The following is a 20,344-nucleotide window of genomic DNA, read 5'->3' as shown; positions in this document are numbered from 1 at the left end:
TGGCAGGAGCAGGGACCAAGCAACAGGAGCTCAACCCGTCGCGAGGATTCAAACCACCGACCTTCTGATCGGCAAGTCCTAGGCTCTGTGGTTTAGACCATAGCGCCACCCGCGTCCCTTTAATTATGGACTAGCACATCCCTATTTTCATCCGAGAAATGTTGGAGGGTTTGCTATGTTGCTCTACCCACTTTGGCCTGTGGCCCTACTCATCACTGCCATACGGCCCCCAGAAGGTTGTGTAGAAGAGAATGTGGCCCTTGGCTCTTGTGGCCCCCCATCCCTGGACAAGGGGGGATGCCATCACCTTTCCCCCTAGACGTACTGCCTTTGCACTTCCCTCTCCATGTTTTCTCCTGCTTCCTTCTCCATCAGTCAGCGGCGCCTCTCCCTCCCTCCTGCCTTCTGTCAAACTCACTCTGTGCTTTTATAGGGATGTCTTTCCTGTGGTCATATTTCTTAGATCTTCCTGCTAGCTTTGCCAGGAATCCTTCATGCTCTCCCTCACTCCTACCTTCCCAAGAATGCCCATTTGTTCAGCCTTGTGGCCCATCCATCTCGCTCTGAATATTCCTCATCTTCCACCCACAGAGCTAAAAATAAACAAGCCATCCCTCTTTTCATTTGTCTTGAGTGAATAGCTGCTGTTTGGGCTTCTCCCCACCCTGCCCTCCTCCTATGGTGATATTTTCATTTGCTTCTTTTTCCGATTCCCATTCTCTCTCTCCTCCCACCCTCCATTTCCATCATTAATCTACCTTTCCTTCTAACAACAGCAAAGGCACTGAATCATCTTCATTTGTTTACTTCTGGAATTACCCAGCTGAGCCAACAAATTCAAGATATTTGTTCTGTGCCCCCTTCGTAACTTTGATCAAGGGAGGTTTCTCAATCTGCATTTTCAGCAGGAATCCTGAAGGCCACCAATCTCAGCAATTCCTCGGGGTGCTCCAGAGATATATTAAAGTGTATTCGATTTGGAGCTCCAAGCGCCATAACATTAAAGGTAAAGGTACCCCTGCCCGTTCGGGCCAGTCTTGCCAGACTCTAGGGTTGTGCGCTCATCTCACTCTATAGGCTGGGAGCCAGCGCTGTCCACAGACACTTCCGGGTCACGTGGCCAGTGTGACAAGCTGCATCTGGCGAGCCAGCGCAGCACACGGAACGCCGTTTACCTTCCCGAAGGTAAGCGGTCCCTATTTATTTACTTGCACCCGGAGGTGCTTTCGAACTGCTAGGTTGGCAGGCGCTGGGACCGAACGACGGGAGCGCACCCCGCCGCGGGGATTCGAACCGCCGACCATGTGATCGGCAAGTCCTAGGCGCTGAGGTTTTACCCACAGCACCACCCGCGTCCCGTAACATTAGGCCTCCTTTATAGCATAAACCTACCTTCTTATATGGGTTATATATGGGTTATATGGGTTATGGGTTATAGCATAAACCCACTATGTGAGTGGCACTGTAGGTTAAACCACAGAGCCTAGGGCTTGCCGATCAGAAGGTTAGCAGTTCGAATCCCTGCGACGGGGTGAGCTCCCGTTGCTCGGTCCCAGCTCCTGCCAACCTAGCAGTTCGAAAGCACATCAAAGTGCAAGTAGATAAATAAGTACCACTCCGGCGGGAAGGTAAACGGCGTTTCCGTGCGCTGCTCTGGTTCGCTAGAAGCGACTTAGTCATGCTGGCCACATGGAGGCTGTATGCCGGCTCCCTCAGCCAATAAAGTGAGATGAGTGCCGCAATCCCAGAGTTGGCCACGACTGGACTTAACGGTCAGGGGTTCCTTTACCTTTAGCATCAAAATTTTGATGGATTTTCATGAGTACTTCTTTTTTCAAGGGCAAGTTGACAGGAAAATGGGTAACTGTGAGAAATTGAACTCACTCATCCCTGAAAGATTCAGGCATCCCACCCCACCCCTACCCCACTTGGATGCTACAGGAGCTCCGGGGATGCTGGAAAATATAGGCCTTAGCATGGATACCCTGGAAGCCACAAGGACTCCTTGCCACTGCAGGAGACTCTTGTCACTTTCTACGGAAATTGAGTGTGTGATAGGAATTTTGAGGTCTTGTTGTTGTTTAGTCGTTTAGTCGTGTCTAACTCTTCATGACCCCATGGACCAGAGCATGCCAGGCACTTAGTCTTAGATATATGGTAATGTTCATAAGTGTACCAACCAAGCACGTACATAGATCAGCACAGGAAGACCGACCTGGAACCATTTTGATTCCTAAACTGAGCAAATATATTCTCTGCAAGGTCAAAGTGGGAAACCTCCCCATTGTCTCTTTCTTCAGAAATCCTGTCTTAAGGGCACATTTAAGATATGAATAGGGTGTGAGCCTGTGACCTGGCCCAGGAACTAAGTATTTATCATTACAGAAGACTGGCCAGGCTCCCCAGGAAATCCAATCAAGTAACCTGCCAGAAAGGAGATAAACAAGGACAAGAGAAAAACAACATTCAAATTTCTGTTTTAGACCGCCTTTTCTGTGATGTAGGTATGATGTATCTGAGGGGTGGTCTTAGGTTACACCCCTTCTGTGATGTATGTATGATGTTTCTGGGGGTGGTCTTGATCTACAGGGTGGCAATTTCAAAAGTCTTTACAAGGCCTTGCGTGCCATTGTTCTGGGTTCCTCCTCCTTTCCTGCGTGTGAGGGGAGCACCCCATTGCAACAGATCAATAAAGATCAAGCTTACTAGCTGCTTTGCTTCTCAATATTCTCTGGTTGGCCTCTGTTATTTTCTCCTACCAATAGGGAACCTATGTAAGGACTCTATATGGGCTCTTGGATACCCCATAAGGGAAAAGGGCAATTTTTGTTTACAACAGGTGCCTTGGGGGAATGCATTTCCTTTTTTTATAATAATATTTTATTAAGTTTTAACAATAAAGAAATTATAGAACAACAAATGGAAAAAACACAAGAAGAATACAAAAACACAAAAATGCAAAAGTACAAAAATACAAACATTTAACGTAAAAAAGAAAGAAAAGAAAAACACAAAAAAGAAAACAAGAATCCCTCTTTTTTAATTTCTCATCTTTGATTAACTTATTTTCCTGACTTCCTCACGCCTCCCTTTTTTGTATTGCATTTAAAAATTGGGTGAGCAAATTCATATCCTGTTAGTTTATCCTTAATTATTTTTCCTCACATATTATAGCTTCAAGTTTTCATATAATATCAATCCAATCTTACATTTTACCTTATTACTAGAACCCCTTCATTTCATTTCAATGTCATCAACATTCAAAAAATTTACAATATTTCTGTAAGTAAATTTTAAATTTCCTCCAATCTTCTTCCACCGACTCTTCTCCTTGGTCTCGGATTCTGCCAGTCATTTCCGCCATTTCCATGTAGTCCATTACTTGCATCTGGCATTCTTCCAGAGTGGGTAGGTCTTGTGTCTTCCAATACTTTGCGATGGGTATTCTTGCTGCTGCTGTGGCATACATAAAGAAAGTTCTATCCTTCTTTGGCACCAATTGGCCAACTATGCCCAGGAGAAAGGCCTCTGGTTTCTTCAGGAAAGTGTATTTAAATACCTTTTTCATTTCATTATAGATCATCTCCCAGAAAGCCTTAATCCTTGGGCACATCCACCAAAGGTGAAAGAATGTACCTTCAGTTTCTTTACATTTCCAGCATTTATTATCGGGCAAATGGTAGATTTTTGCAAGCTTAACTGGAGTCATGTACCACCTGTACATCATTTTCATAATATTCTCTCTTAGGGCATTAGATGCCGTAAATTTCATACCTGTGGTCCACAACTTTTCCCAGTCAGCGAACAAAATATTATGTACAATATCTTGCGCCCATTTTATCATAGCAGATTTTACCATTTCATCCTCAGTATTCCATTTCAACAGCAAGTTATACATTCTTGATAGTGTCTTAGCTTTGGGTTCTAGGGGGAATGCATTTCCTTGTGTCCCTGCAACCTAGGATTCTGCTGTTCTGGCCTTCATGAGACACCAAGCTAGAAAGGGGCTTTTAGGTGAAAAGATGCACACTTGGTAAAGCATGCAAGCATTATGCAAGCGGAAGGGAAGTTTGCATACCGAACCAGCATCATCGCTCCTTAGATCAAACCAAAAGAAATGCAAGAAAGCGTTACCACAGGAAGCAGCGGGTGAGGGTTGTTGCCTGCTTATAACCCGTCCATCTGTTACCCCGCATAAATGCACATTAAAAGCATCTGGCCCCTTTCCATGTGGACCACTCTCATTCTATTTGTGCATCTGGAAAAGGGAAGCTGTTCGAAGCAGAGAGCATCCTTACTGGTTGCTCCTTGTGTGCCGTAGCTTCCTGGGAAAGGCTTCCAAAGTGTTAATCTCGTTGTGAAGGCTAGTGGCTGTAAGAGCTAATGGGATGGCGGCAGGGTCTGTAATCCTGTTTGTTTTGCAATAATGGGCTCATTGACGGAGGCTTTGGTTGGAAGGGACAAAGTCTGAACAAAGGAGGCCTTAGACACAGTTTAATAGTGGTGGAGTGAGTTATAGGAACTTCGAGCCAGTGCCCCTCTGACTCCAGAGACTATGGTTTCTCTTGTCAATATGCTGCTTCTCTTTTGACAATGACAACCAACCTGCGAGCTTATCGGATTCCTCCAGGCTGTGTCTGGATAGGCAAAAGAAGACCTCGGTAGGTATAAAAACAGGGGTTAGAGAGAATGTGTGTGTGTTGTTTGTTTGTTTGTTTGTTTTCCATAGAAAATGCACTTCTACAAGTGCCACATAATGTTCCTTCTGCACTTGCAAGAAAGCAATCCTTTAGTATAACAGCACCTATATTTTGGAAATCTCTGCCCATTGATATTAGCATCCTGCTTTAAAAAAATGTGTGTTTTTTGTTCTGGCAACCCTACCTAGGCATGTCATTTTAGCTTGTAGTTGTTGTTTTTTGAATCTGTCTTCAAATTACTGATTGTATTTTAACTTATTTTTATGCCACTTGTTTTTAGCGTTTTGGGTTTTTTATTTGCAGCTTTGATTAATCTTATTAATCAAAGCTGCAAAGTTGCTATTGCAAACTGCTTAGAGGTCTTTTGTTCTAGGGAGCAGCATATACATTTTGTTGAAGAAATGAAGTGGAATGGGAACGCCCACAGAGCCCCAGAATCATTCTCTTAACACCAAGGATTCTGAAAGATGTGAACAAATAGGCAGTGCCTCTGAGCATGTGAAGAGTGCCTTAACCTCAGCATTGCGTAATGTGCTGAACCTTGAATGTGACTTCTCATCAGACTTTAGTTTTGGTACCTCCCAGGTTCAGAAGTTAACCAGAGGATGGGAAAGTAGAGTAGCTCATAGTTTGCATGTAGGGAAGTGGGAGAAATTTGATTTGATTTGCACTGAAAGGTGACTCTTACCCAGTTCCTTGAAACAATATGCACAGCCATCCTTCGAAATTCACATTTCTCCAAATTTTGCAAGGCCGCTCTGCAGGCATTTAATGTGGACTGAAAGGCATACATTAGGGGGAAGTGTGCAGATTTTCCCTGCCTGGAATGTCACGGCCAGAGCAGCTGTCTTGCATGGGGAAGTCTCTATGCTCATTCCTTGAAATCTCTATTTAGGGCTGCCCTGCGGATGCCCAACGCCTGAAACCCCAGAGAGCTATTTGGGTGCCCAGGCAACACGGAGCACAGTATACGAGATCCAGGAACCACTCGGGATTAAATTATTTTGGTTCAAATTAAGCCACGACTTTATTGATTACAACCGTAAGGGGTTTGGGCTTAGGTCTGGGTATACAGTGGTACCTCGGGATGCGAATGGGATCCGTTCCAGAGCCCCATTCACATCCTGAAGCAAACGTAAGATGCGAATGCGCGTCTGCGTGGGTCGCGATTCGCTGCTTCCGCGCATGCGCGTGAGGTCATTTTGAGCATCTGCGCATGCACGAGCGGCGAAACCCGGAAGTAACATGCTCCGTTACTTCTGGGTCGCCGTGGAGCGCAACCCAAAAATATTTAAGCTGAAGCGTATTCATCCTGAGGTATGGCTGAAGCCTGCATTGGAGGGATACTCGAAGGAGCATCTCCACCCTCATCGTTCTGCCCAGACACTGAGGTCCAGCGCCGAGGGCCTTCTGGTGGTTCCCTCACTGCAACAAGCAAAGTTAAAGGGAACCAGGCAGAGGGCCTTCTCAGTAGTGGCGTCTGCCCTGTGGAATGCCCTCCCACCAGATGTCAAGGAAATTAAACAAAATCTGACCTTTAGAAGGCATCTGAAGGCAGCCCTGTTTAGGGAAGTTTTTAATGGCTGATGTTTTAATCTATTTTTAATCTTTTGTTTGAAGCTGCTCAGAGTGGCTGGGGAAACCCAGCCAGATGGGTGGGGTATAAATAAATTAGTAGTAGTAGTAGTATTACGCTTTGCCAGTAGAAGGTCTCAGGCTCAATCCCTGGCACCTCCAGTTTTACAAGGATCTCAGGCAACAAGCTAGGAAATATCTTTGCCTGAGACCACAGAGAGCCTGTGGTTGCTCTATGTGGAATATAATAATTCCTATTGTATGTTAGAGAGGGATGTAGGTGGTGCTGTGGTCTAAACCACTGAGCCTCTTCGGCTTGTCGATCAGAAGGCCGGCGGTTCGAATCCCTGCAACGGAGTGAGCTCCTGTTGCTCTGCCCCAGCTCCTGCCAACCTAGCAGTTTAAAAGCACACCACTGCAAGTAGATGTGGCGGCAAGGCAAACGGCGTTTTCATGTGCTCTGGCTTCCGTCACGGTGTCCCATTGCGCCAGAAGTGGTTTAGTCCTGCTGGCCACATGACCCGGAAAGCTGTCTGTGGACAAACGCCGGCTTCCTCAGCCTGAAAGCGAGCTGAGCGCCGCAACCCCAGAGTCGCCTTTGACTGGCCTTAACCATCCTGGGGTCCTTTACCTTTTTACCTTATAGCCTGCATCAACTGGCCTGCCTGCTGGTTGATTCTCTAAGGGGCTCAAACCAGTGGCATACCCTGCAAGTGTCCTGATTTTCCGGGGACAGTCCTGGAATTACAAAAGCCATCCTGGCATCTGTACTGACCCGGGAATGTCCCTATTTCCCCTACCAGTGCCACTGCTGCTGAACTCAGGGAGAAGAATGAGCCAGTGATTCTCCCAAGCGAGAGTGGCAGCTGCGAAGGAGCATCCCATTGTCTCCCCATGGCCTCTTCCTGGCCACCACTGGCGGCCTCCTCCCTTGGGTGGCTTGTAGCAGCTGCTGGAGTGCGGGCGAGGCCGAGGCCTCAGATAGGGTGTCCTGGAGCCAGTGTGGTGTAGTGGTTAAGAGCGGTAGTCTCCTAATCTGGGGAACCGGGTTCGCGTCTCTGCTCCTCCACATGCAGCTGCTGGGTGACCTTGGGCCAGTCACACTTCTGTGAAGTCTCTCAGCCCCACTCACCTCACAGAGTGTTTGTTGTGGGGGAGGAAGGGAAAGGAGAATGTTAGCCGCTTTGAGACTCCTGAAGAGGAGTGAAAGGCGGGATATCAAATCCAAACTCTTCTTCTCTTCTTCTTGGAAAAAGAAAACTGGGGACCTAAAGGTCTCCATCCCAGTTTGGGGGTCATCAGGACAGAAGCTCTGGCTGTGGTGGCTCCTTCTGCCTGGGACCGAGGGCAACAGCATAGGGAGCGAGTGCGAAACACCTGTTTGCACCATGCGCAAAGAGGGAGAAGGAAAACCCCTGCACCTGTGAGTGGCATTTAGGCGCTCATTATCCCTGCTTCTTACAAGGAAAAATATTGATGTGAATGTAACATTATTATCTTCCTTTATGCTGCAGAATGGAAACAGCTCTCCTGCATAAAAGCAGACATAATGGCTGTTGAGACAGTGTAAATTGCAGCCCTAAAAACTAATGAATTATACATATTCCAATAAGTGCGTCAATAAAAGGGTCTCTTGGTGTGTTTTTTCTCCCCCTTTTTTTTCTTTTTTGGCTTTCCCATGCTTACCCAAATTCTTCAGGCTATTTCTGTTTATTGATTTCTCCAGCAGCTGAATATAATCGTACGGTGGAAGTGTTTGATAACACAAGCATTAATTGTGGCACCGAAAAAGGCTAATTTGGAAAGATTAGTCACCCTGAGAGTCTAACCTCTTAATTTGGTTCAGTCCCTGATTGGATTATATGACCCAGGGGTTAATTAGGGGGGTTAGGCCCTCCAGGCGTTCTTGAACTACAAGTCCCATCATTCCTCACCATTCATCATGCTTGGTGGGCCCGATGGGACTTGTAGTTCAACAACACCCAGTAGTCCCGCTGGATCAGGGCCAATGGCCCATCTGATGGGAGGGCACCACTACTGAGAAGGCCCTCTGCCTGATGCCCTGTAACCTCATTTCTCGCAGGCAGGGAACAGCCAGAAGGCCCTCAGAGCTGGACCTCAGGGTTCGGGCTGAAAGATGGGAGTGGAGACGCTCCTTCAGGGATACTGAGCCGAGGCCATCTAGTGCTTTAAAGGTCAGCACCAACACTTTGAATTGTGCTCGGAAACGTACTGGGAGCCAATGTAGGTCTTTCAGGACCGGTGTTACATGGTCTCAGCAGCCACTCCCAGTCACCAGTCTAGCTGCCGCATTCTGGATTAATTGTAGTTTCCGGGTCACCATTCAAAGGTAGCCCCACGTAGAGTGCATTGCAGTAGTCCATGCGGGAGATAACTAGAGCATGCACCACTCTGGTGAGACAGTCTGTGGTTAGGTAGGGTCTCTCTAATACAGCGGTTCTCAGCCTGTGGGTCCCCAGATGTTGTTGGACTACAACTCCCATCATCCCTGAGCTCTAGGGGTGATGGGAGTTGTAGTTCAACAACATCTGGGGACCCACAGGTTGAGAAAGGCTGCTTTAATATATGGATGGGGTGGGGTCTGGCTTAGCATTCCTGGATGACGTTCCCAACATAGCCCGTTTAAAGGCACGGCTCTTGTTTTAAAATCAGAACGACTTCCAACATCTCCCCCTCTTTCTCTTAGCAGGGGTTACGATGACCCGATTGAGACCGAGATCGTTGATGAGAGGATCCCCTATCTGCATGGCAGCTATGCGGCGCCTTTGGCGCAGCCAGAGCGGGGGAGCATGGCCAGCATTGACCGCCTGGGCAAGCGCTCGCCTTCCATTGACAGCATCCGCAAAGACCCCCGCTGGCGGGACCCCGACCTCCCAGAAGTCATTGCCATGCTCAGCCACCCCATCGATCCGGTCAAGTCCAACGCGGCAGCGTATCTGCAGCACTTGTGCTACGAGAACGACAAAATCAAGAAGGATGTGAGGCACCTCAAAGGCATTCCTATTTTGGTGGGCCTCTTGGACCACCCCAAGCCCGAGGTGCATCGCAAGGCTTGCGGGGCGCTCAGAAACATATCCTACGGGAAGGATAACGAGAACAAGGTGGCGATAAAGAACTGCGATGGGATCCCGGCTTTGATCCGGTTGCTGCGGAAGACGAATGACATGGAAGTTCGGGAGCTCATTACAGGTCAGCACCTCTGTTTGTACCTCTGGGGATATGTTTGTTTTTATGGAAAACTTTTGCTTACTTCGACACCAGTCTGCAAAGTTTGCCGCGGAAGTAGGGCCCGTGGTCTGCCAACCATTTGGTCTGAATTTATTCCTTGATTGATTAATCATTTAGGTAAGCTAGAAAGGTAAAGGACCGCTGGCGGTTAAGTCAAGTCAAAGGCGACTATAGGGTTGTGGCGCTCATCTCGCTTTCAGGCCGAGGGAGATGGTGTTTGTCCACAGACAGCTTTCTGGGTCATGTGGCCAGCAGGACTAAACCGCTCCTGGTGCAACGGGACACCGTGACGGAAGCCAGAGCACACGGAAATGCCGTTTACCTTCCTGCCATAGCGGTACCTACTTATCTACTTGCGCTGGCGTGCTTTCGAACTGCTAGGTTGGCAGGAGGTTAATCATTTGCTTGTTGTTGTTGTCGGCATTTGTCTGTCTTAGGAAACAACAGAGGAGTGCGCCTTTGGGGGGGTGAGGTCAAGCTGTTGGATAGTTGCAGCTCTTGTGGTAGCTGTAGAGACCGATGTGGGAGAGACATGTCATTTATTGATGTACAGTTGTACCTTGGGTTACAGATGCTTCAGGTTACAGACTCCGCTAACCCAGAAATAGTACCTCAGGTTAAGAACTTTGCTTCAGGATGAGAACAGAAATCGTGCTCCGGCGGTGCAGCAGCAGCAGGAGGCCCCATTAGCTAAAGTGGTACCTCAGGTTAAGAACAGTTTCAGGTTAAGAACAGACCTCCAGAACGAATTAAGTTCTTAACCCGAGGTATCACTGTATATCTCACCCTTCCACCCAAAGGAGCCTAAACACATACACACACACACACACACACAGAGAGAGAGAGAGAGAGAGAGAGAGAGAGAGAGAGAGAGAGAGAGCGCAAAAAATATCTAAAAACTATCGGCAATGAAAATGCTTCCAGCACAGTTTCGGGCTGGGGCAAGGATCTCTACTTAAAAAGCATGTTTATTTGTTTGTTTGCTAGTACATTTCTATCCCACCTTTCTTCCATGGAGTTCAAGGTGGTGCTCAGCTCTTCCTTGCAGGTTTCCCGTAGGCATCAGGTTCATAGCTGTCAACTTTTCCCTTTTCTTGTGAGGAATCCTATTTGGAACAAGGGAATTTCCCTTTTAAAAAGAGAAAAGTTGACAACTATGATCAGGATGGTCCCTTTGAGAGCAGGGATGCTGGACTGGAGGGGTCGTTGGCCTGGATCCAGCGGGCTCTTCTTATATTTTATTTCATCAAATTTATATACCACTTTATGGTACAAAACAAACCAACCGTCAAAGCAGTTTGCAAACTGTGTCTTAGGTTCTTAGCACTCCTTCTCGTTATACCAAGGCAGGCAGCCAGACCCTCTCCTATGCCTCTTCCCTGCCTGCCCCCACATTATTCACCCAACATTTGACGGTCACTGGGCATGCTCAGTGCTTTTAGATTTCTGCTGCCCCCCCCAGTCCCATCCCCCCGCCCCAAGTTATTTTTGTTTCCCCAAGTGTGCTGGTCAGTGGCATAGCATGAGTTGTCAGCACCCGGGGCAAGGCAAGTAATTTGCGCCCCCTAACCTGTGGATTTGCGCCCCCTAACTCTAACCCCCAGATGTTGCGCCCGGTGCGGCCGGCCCCCCCCCTGCACCCGCCACGCTACGCCACTGGTGCTGGTGCCTCCCTCTTGGTGATATTTTGGCTGCATCAGGACCAGCACTCAGAGGACTGAGTTTGCTTTTAGTATATAAGATGTTCTTTTAACTTGAATGGATTGATTGCTTCAGGTCCTGGATTATTTTGCAGACTTTTCTTTAAAAAGGTTTTTCCTTTTTTAAAAAAAGAAAAAGAGAAAAGAATGAAATCCATTTATTTTTCAGTAGTAATTTGTCAGAGAAGCTAATTTCCCAGAAATATGCACATTTCCTTCCTCGCCCTCCCCACTTTTTTAAGATTCAGAAATGGAAAGGGTGGCCCATAATTTGACCTGCATGGATAACTTTTTAATGTTAAATGGTTATCAGGCTTCTCTGCAGTGACAGAAACGCGTCTGAGTTTGCCCTTTCCCCTGTTGAAAGGGGTCGCTGCAGCGGCTTTGAATCTTGATTAATGAATTCATTTTGTGCTCTGAACATGTGCTGTCGGGATCGGGGCCAAACGAATGAAGACACTAGACATGCTGTCAGGAAAGGCATTAATGGCTGTTTAAGAAGTAAACAGCAGATCTGGAGAAAGGTGCCACATTTTGCACTAAGCACATAAGACCAGATCAACTGGATCAGGCCCATGGCCCATCAAGTCCATGATGGCTATTTTTGTGACTCATGCAGAGTGATACAGCTGTTTCACCCTCGAAGTAGACTCCATACAAAAGATTTTGAAGATGACTCTTTACTTGCAGGGTAGCAACTATTAACCAGCAGTATCATCCTAGGTAAAGGTCAAGGGACCCCTGACCATTAGGTCCAGTCGTGACCGACTCTGGGGTTGCGGCGCTCATCTCGCTTTATTGGCCGAGGGAGCCAGCGTACAGCTTCCGGGTCATGTGACCAGCATGACTAACCCGCTTCTGGCGAACCAGAGCAGCGCACGGAAACGCCGTTTACCTTCCCGCCGGAGCGGTACCTATTTATCTACTTGCACTTTGATGTGCTTTCGAACTGCTAGGTTGGCAGGAGCAGGGACCGAGCAACGGGAGCTCACCCTGTTGCAGGCATTCAAACCGCCGACCTTCTGATCGGCAAGTCCTAGGCTCTGTGGTTTAACCCACAGCGCCACCCGCGTCCCCCATATCATCCTAAGAACAGCGCAATTCATTTCACTCTCTTGAGCCCAAGAAAGGGTTCTTCTTCCTTCGAAAACTCCTTTGAAGCAGTCCCTAAATTATACCTTTTTCTGTCCTCACCAACTCCTATGGGTAGCATGTTCTCGGAGACTCCACGCTCAACAAAACAATGGCAAAACAACCATCCAAACGCCAGCCTCCACCACTCCTTATCTAAGAGACACACACACACACACACACACTTTTAAAGGGAGTTATCCCATTAACAGAGCAAGGGTTCAGTGTTTCTGTGACCTTAATTGGAGCGACAAGATTTTGCAGCTGTTGCATTACATTATGTAGGTTTTCTTTTCCCCAAAGCACTTTATGCTTTGTAAAATGCATTTTCTAACAAATACAGTACAAATACTAACTGTTATGTACTAAGTTGAATAGGATCCAAAAGGCAGCAGTCTGATTGGTCCTAGAACAATAGGATTCAGAATGCAGCAGCCTTATTGGTCCTAGAGCAATAGGCTCCAGAATGCAGCAGTCTGATTGGTCCACAGGAGCCACCCAATCCAGCTCCAGGTGGAAGTGAATCCGCAACCTGATTGGCCTACAGGAGAATCCCGGAATTAGCCAATCACATGGGGCCCATTGTATAAATAATGTATATAAAGCAGACATTCTGGGGGAACTTCCATTCCTCCTCACCACTATGAGCTGAATAAAGAGCATGAAATCCACTCTCGACTCAGAGTATATTTCACTAACAGTCCAGCATCCTGTTCTCACAGTGGCCAAGCAGATGCCACAGAGGGAAACCTGCAAACAGAACCTAAGCAAAAGAGCTCTTTCCCCTCCTGTGACCGCCAGAAACTGAAAGCCTTTCTGCCTCTGACCATGGAGGCAGAAGATTGCCATCATGGCTGGCACCCATTGATAGCCCATCCTCCATGAATTTGTCCAATCCTCCTTTAAAGCAGTCCAGGTTGGTGACCATCCCTGCCTTGTGGGAGTGAGTTCTGCAGTATAACTGCATAAAGAACTTGCCCCGAATCTGCCCTGAACCTGGCAGCATTCAGCTTTGTTGCTTTCTGCCCCCAAATCTAGATTAGTTGTATGAACTGCCTTGGCCTCAGCAATCTCACAGTACAGTGGTACCTTGGGTTACATACGCTTCAGATTACAGACTCCGCTAACCCAGAAATAGTACCTCAGGTTAAGAACTTTGCTTCAGGATGAGAACAGAAATTGTGCTCTGGCGGCACGGCAGCAGCAGGAGGCCCCATTAGCTAAAGTGGTGCTTCAGGTTAAGAACAGTTTCAGGTTAAGAACAGACCTCCGGAATGAATTAAGTACTTAACCTGAGGTACCACTGTATTTATTTCGGCACATCTTGAAACTGAGCTCCTTTTTCTTCTTATTATTTTACTGTGCTTTCTCCCCTGCTCTCCCTGCCCCCCTCCCCATACTGTGACTTGCATGTAATCTCTTGGGACTCGGGGGGGGGGGGCGTTCAACGTTATTTCAGCAGACCATTCTTTCATCCTCAGTGTGGAGAAGAATGAGGGCAGGTCTGATAAGGGAAGTAATACGTTGTGATTCGGCAAGGCAGCGAAAGGTCTTATTTTATCGTGAGCGATAAGGCTCGGCGCAGAACGAATGTCCCCCATCAGAGATACAGGATGTGCGGCTTCTATTATGTGGCTCGGACAGGCAGGCAGAAGTTAGGGGCTTTTAACGAGCTTTTCCGTCATTGGGTACTTACCGCAATGTAATTTGTGTGGATTATTTGAAAATGCTGCAGTGCTGTGGCCACGGGGTCTGGTATTCTCTGCCAGACAAATCCCTAATCCTGTAGGCCAGAAACTCCATTTCTGCAAAGAATTGATTCCAGCTCGCCTTACCTGCAGAGCAGGGTTTACACAGCATATATATATATTTAACAACTGGGCTTTGTGTCTTTAGTTTCCAAAGAGGCTACTGCAGATTTCTTGCCTGACCTCTTGCAACTTGGGATGTGTGAGCTTCCATTGGAGGTGTGAGGAAGATTCCTGTATTTTATATTTCCTCCCACCTCACCCCCAAGGAATGGCTGCATGACCAACTTGCTGTCAGAGTTAGGCAACATTCACACCATTCATTTAAAGCACTATGATACCACTCAGCTCTACCTCTCCTTTAAAACAGAACCAGTGAAGGCGGTGAAGGTCCTGTGTGAGTGCCTGGAGGCGGTTGGAGGATGGATGGCGGCTAACAGATTGAGGTTGAATCCTAACAAGACAGAAGTACTGTTTTTGGGGGACAGGGAGCGGGTGGGTGTGGGGGATTCCCTGGTCCTGAATGGGGTAACTGTGCCCCTGAAGGACCAGGTGTGCAGCCTGGGAGTCATTTTGGACTCACAGTTGTCCATAGAGGCGCAGGTTAACTCTGTGTGTCCAGGGCAACTGTCTACCAGCTCCACCTGGTACGCAGGCTGAGACCCTACCTGCCGCAGAGTGTCTCGCCAGAGTGGTGCATGCTCTAGTTATCTCCTGCTTGGACTACTGCAATGCGCTCTACATGGGGCTACCTTTGAAGGTGACCCGGAAACTGCAATTAATCCAGAATGCGGCAGCTAGACTGGTGACTGGGAGTGGCCGCCGGGACCACCTAACACCGGTTCTGAGAGATCTGCATTGGCTCCCAGTACGTTTCCGAGCACAATTCAAAGTGTTGGTGCCTAAACGGCTTCGGTCCTGTATACCTGAAGGAGCGTCTCCACCCCCATCCTTCAGCCCGGACACTGAGATCCAGCGCTGAGTGCCTTCTGGCGGTTCCCTCATTGCGAGAAGTGAGGCTACAGGGAACCAGACAGAGGGCCTTCTCGGTAGTGGCGCCCACCCTGTGGAACGCCCTCCCATCAGATGCCAAAGAGATAAACAACTACCTGACATTCAGAAGATATCTGAAGGCAGCCCTGTTCAGGGAAGTTTTTAATATGTAACGCTGTACTGTTTTTAACACTTGATTGGGAGCCGCCCAGAATGGCTGGGGAAACTCAGCCAGATGGGAGGGTATAAATAATGTATTATTATTATTATTATTATTATTATTATTATTATTATTACTACTCAGGGCTGGCTGGCCTATGAGGTGGACTGAGGAGGCTGCGTTGGGCTGCGAAATCTCGTGAGGGTGGCACCCTTGAAGGTGCTTCACCCACCCTACTGCCGCCTGGAGAAGCGAGGAGAAGTGGTGCCGTCTGGTGAGATCTCACGAGAACTCGCAGAACTCTCGTGAGATCTCACAAAGATTGTGAGGTCTCACCACTGCCATCGCTTCTCCTCACTTCTCCCACCACTGTCGCCAGAGAAGCAAGGAGGAGAGGCTGTGGCTTTGGGCAAGGTCTTGTGGACCTCTTGTGTGGTGTAGTGGTTAAGAGCGGTAGTCATGTAATCTGGGGAACTGGGTTCGCGTCTCCGCTCCTCCACCTGCAGCTGCTGGGTGACCTTGGGCCAGTCACACTTCTTTGGAAGTCTCTCAGCCCCACTCACCTCACAGAGTGTTTGTTGTGGGGGAGGAAGGGAAAGGAGAATGTTAGCCGCTTTGAGACTCCTTCGGGTAGTGATAAAGCGGGATATCAAATCCAAACTCTTCTTCTTCTTCTTCTTCTTGCAAGAACTCACCAGAACCTGGAAGCCACAGCTGCAAGAACCCAGTTCATACCCTCCAACATTTCTCTAATGAAAACTGAGATGTCCCATTCCATAATGATAATGATAACAATAATAATAAAATTTATTTATACCCCACCCTCCCCGGCTCAGGGTGGGTAACATAAAAAAAAAGTTCAGTAAAAACATAATAAGAAAAAACACACCAATTTAAAATACAGGTTAAAATGCAATTTAAAATGCAGCCTCATTTTTAATAGTAGCCCATAGATCAAAACCATAAGGGGAGGGAAACATAAGGGTCAGACTGAGTCCAAACCAAAGGCCAGGCGGAACAGCTCTGTCTTGCAGGCCCTGCGGAAAGATGTCAAGTCCCGCAGGGCCCTAGTCTCTTGTGACACAGTGTTCCACCTAGTCGGGGCCAGTACTGAAAAGGCCCTGGCCCTAGTTGAGACCAATCTAACCACCTGCGGCTTGGGACCTCCAAAGTGTTGTTATTTGTGGACCTTAAGGTTCTCCGCGGGGCATACCAGGAGAAGCAAGCCTGGTAATGATAAATTTTACTATTTATACCCCACACATCTTATTGGGTTGCCCCAGCAGTCTGAGCAGCTTCCAACATATATAAAAACATAATAAAACATTAAATGGTTTTTTTTTAAAAAAACACACACTTCCCTACATAGGATTGCCTTCAGATGGCTTGGGGGTTGGATTATTCCATTACCCCCCCCCCAAACATTTCTTCAGTGAAAATAGGGACATACTAAGGGAAAGTGGGACATTCCGGGATCAAATCAGAAATTGAGATAGCTTCTCTAAATCAAGGACATCCCTGGAAAATAGGGACACTTGGAGGGTCTGCCAGTATGCAGGACCTTAGTGGAGGTCTGGCATTGGGGTGGCAGCAGATTCCCAAACTGCCTCAGTTGGCAAAAGAGGATAGGCCACCCCAGATACCACCTTAACAGTCCTGACAGTCCTGGGAACTGTCATTTTTTAAGCTTGCTGAAAATTGTTAGGAGGCCCCTACAGTGGTACTTCAGGTTACAGATGCTTCAGGTTACAGACTCCACTAACCCAGAAATAGGTTAAGAATACCTCAGGTTAAGAACTTTGCTTCAGGATGAGAACAGAAATCGTGTGGTGGCAGTGCAGCTGCAGCGGGAGGCCCCATTAGCTAAAGTGGTACCTCAGGTTAAGAACAGTTTCAGGTTAAGAATGGACCTCCAGAACGAATTAAGTTCTTAACCCGAGGTACCACTGTACAGTGGTATCTCGGGTTACATATGCTTCAGGTTACATACGCTTCAGGTTACAGACTCCGCTAACCCAGAAATAGTGCTTCAGGTTAAGAACTTTGCTTCAGGGTGAGAACAGAAATCGGGCTCCGGCGGCGCGGCAGCAGCAGGAGGCCCCATTAGCTAAAGTGGTGCTTCAGGTTAAGAACAGTTTCAGGTTAAGTACGGACCTCCGGAACGAATTAAGTACTTAACCCAAGGTACCACTGTATTCTCCTCCCAGACCTACAATTCTCAGAGTTCCATGTGAAGAGGAATCAACTGTTAAACGGTTGGAGGATGGATGGCGGCTAACAGATTGAGGTTGAATCCTGACAAGACAGAAGTACTGTTTTTGGGGGACAGGAGGTGGGCAGGTGTGGAGGATTCCCTGGTCCTGAATGGGGTAACTGTGCCCCTGAAGGACCAGGTGCGCAGCCTGGGGGTCATTTTGGACTTACAGCTGTCCATGGAGGCACAGGTCAAATCTGTATCCAGGGCAGGTGTTTACCAGCTCCATCTGGTACGTAGGCTGAGACCCTATCTGCCTGCGGACTGTCTCGCCAGAGTGGTACATGCTCTGGTTATCTCCCGCTTGGACTACTGCAATGCGCTCTACATGGGGCTACCTTTGAAGGTGACCCGGAAACTACAACTAATCCAGAATGCGGCAGCTAGACTGGTGACTGGGAGCGGCCGCCGAGACCATATAACACCGGTCTTGAAAGACCTACATTGGCTCCCAGTACGTTTCCGAGCACAATTCAAAGCGTTGGTGCTGACCTTTAAAGCCCTAAACGGCCTCGGTCCAGTATATCTGAAGGAGCGTCTTCTCCCCCATCGTTCTGCCCGGACACTGAGGTCCAGCACCGAGGGCCTTCTGGCGGTTCCTTCACTGCGAGAGGCCAAGTTACAGGGAACCAGGCAGAGGGCCTTCTCGGTAGTGGCGCCCGCCCTGTGGAACGCCCTCCCATCAGATGTCAAAGCGATAAACATCTACCTGACATTCAGAAGACATCTGAAGGCAGCCCTATTCAGGGAAGTTTTTAATATGTGACATTTTAGTGTATCTTTCATCTTTGTTGGAAGCTGCCCAGAGTGGCTGGAGAAACCCAGTACAAATAAATTATTATTATTATTATTATTATTATTATTATTATTATTATTATTATTATTAAACCACCCTGGGAACTGTAGCTGTAGGAGAGGAACAAGTGTTCTCCTAACAACCCTCAGCCCCGATCACAAACTATGTCCCCCTCCCCAAAGAAAATGGCAAAGCTTCTCCGGTATCCACTATAATACCACTTTAAGCAGCCATGGCTTCCCCAAAAGAATCCTGGGAGGTGTCAAATTATCCTCCAGGGAGGGGGAAATAATCCAGGTTAGATTTCAAAAAATAAGTGGTTGTCATTGTTCTGAGCCCCCCGCCCATTTTTTTTTTATTATTAAAAAAGCTCCGAACCTTGGAAATTAATTCTGCGAACAAGCCCCTGGCCACGGGGCCTGCAAATTTAATTGTTTGCACACAGAGAACTTAATACGGCGTCTTCTCCTTTCTTAACCATGCAGAGTAACCGTAATCTTCTTTGAAAAGAATAAACCTTATTACAGAAGCCAGTGTTTCATGTTTACAATAGCTGATTTGAAAATGTGTCGAGCTGGAAATCTTCTGCCAATTGGGACGGCTAGTTTGCGGAGAAATCAAAAGAAGATGTCCCGAATGGTGTGCAAAAATGGGAGGGGGGCGGTGAGGGAAAAAGCCCTTTGGCACATCTCTGCAAAAACTAATATGTATGATCAAGATAATGTTTAAGCAGGGTGGGAAAATGCCTCCTCTGCAAGGCGCAGACAAGAGAGCATTCCACCAGAAGAGCCCTCTTTTCTGTAGAGGGGAAATGTCGGTGGATAAAATTATTTCAGCAGGAATGTTGCATGGGGTTTGCTTTTAGGTGCATTGCAGGTTTTTTGTTTTTGCAACCCCCCACCCCAGTGACAGGGACCCGGGTGGTGCTGTGGGTTAAACCACAGAGCCTAGGACTTGCTGATCAGAAGGTCAGCGGTTCGAATCCCCACAACGGGATGAGCTCCCGTTGCTCAGTCCCTGCTCCTGCCAACCTAGCAGTTCAAAAGCATGTCAAAGTGCGAGTAGATCAATAGGTACCGCTCCGGCGGGAAGGTAAACGGTGTTTCCGCACGCTGCTCTGGTTCGCCAGAAGCAGCTTAGTCATGCTGGCCACATGACCCAGAAGCTGTACGCCAGCTCCCTTGGCCAATAAAGCGAGATGAGCGCCGCAACCTCAGAGTCTGCCATGACTGGACCTAATGGTCAGGGGTCTCTTTACCTTTTACCCCAGTGACAAGGGGATGGAGCAACCCCCTCTATGAGGACAGGGTTGCAACATTTGGAACTTACTAGTTTCGTGCAGGGTTCCCCAAACTTAGGCCTCCAGCTGCTTTGGGACTACAATTCCCATCATCCCTGACCACTGGTCCTGCTAGCTAGGGATGATGGGAGTTGTAGTCCAAAAACAGCTGGAGACTCAAGTTTGGGAAACCCTGGTTTAGAGAAAAGGAGAATAAGAGTTGATGCGGTAGAAGTATTTAAAATTATGCATGGCATGGAAAGTGAAAAGTTTGTCTCCCTCTCTCATAACACTAGAACCCATTCCTAACTGGTGAGATGGTATTTTTGTGAAGCATCCTAGAATTGCAAGCTTGTGTTTCATTCTGCATCATCATCATTTTATTTGTCAGCCGCCTTTCCAGTTAAAAACACTGCTCAAGGCAGCTTACAACATGACAAGATTTACATAATCACAAAAGTCATAAACAACAAATAAACCACACGAAAAAATGCACAACCAAATGGAAAACAATTTCCGCATAAATCTAAATCTAAAACTAAGACTACAGCATTAATATCACAATTTAAAATGACATAGGTAAAAAATAACAGCAATTTTTCTATTTAAAAAAGACACAAAAAAGGATCCCTCTCTGTCCAGCAACAGCGGCAGCAGTCCTTTATGCAGCCCGTCGCAGTGCAAGTGCCCTGGCTAGATCAGCTCCCCAAGTGTGTTTGCCCTGCCCTGCCCTGCCCTGCCCTCCCCAACGCTTCGCCC

The 20,344-nt window shown here is 47.6% G+C and overlaps 1 protein-coding gene across 13 annotated transcripts in view; it reads left to right on the top strand.

Moving 5' to 3' along the window:
• ARVCF (ARVCF delta catenin family member) overlaps positions 1-20,344 on the top strand; it is a 601,392-nt gene that overhangs the window by 452,657 nt on the left and 128,391 nt on the right. For 10 of the 13 annotated variants that reach the window (XM_081893277.1, XM_081893282.1, XM_081893281.1 and 7 more), the window contains one exon: positions 8,983-9,485. In XM_081893277.1, coding sequence (XP_081749403.1) covers positions 8,983-9,485 — 503 coding nt within the window. The remainder of the gene's footprint in view (positions 1-8,982; positions 9,486-20,344) is intronic. The other 3 variants (XM_081893283.1, XM_081893285.1, XM_081893288.1) reach the window with 1 other exon arrangement.

Source organism: Podarcis melisellensis, assembly GCF_964234715.1.
Source record: "Podarcis melisellensis genome assembly, chromosome: 16".
Lineage (NCBI taxonomy): Eukaryota > Metazoa > Chordata > Lepidosauria > Squamata > Lacertidae > Podarcis > Podarcis melisellensis.
The sequence above is the reverse complement of the archived record's forward strand: the minus strand, read 5'-3'. Positions and strand labels throughout refer to the sequence as shown.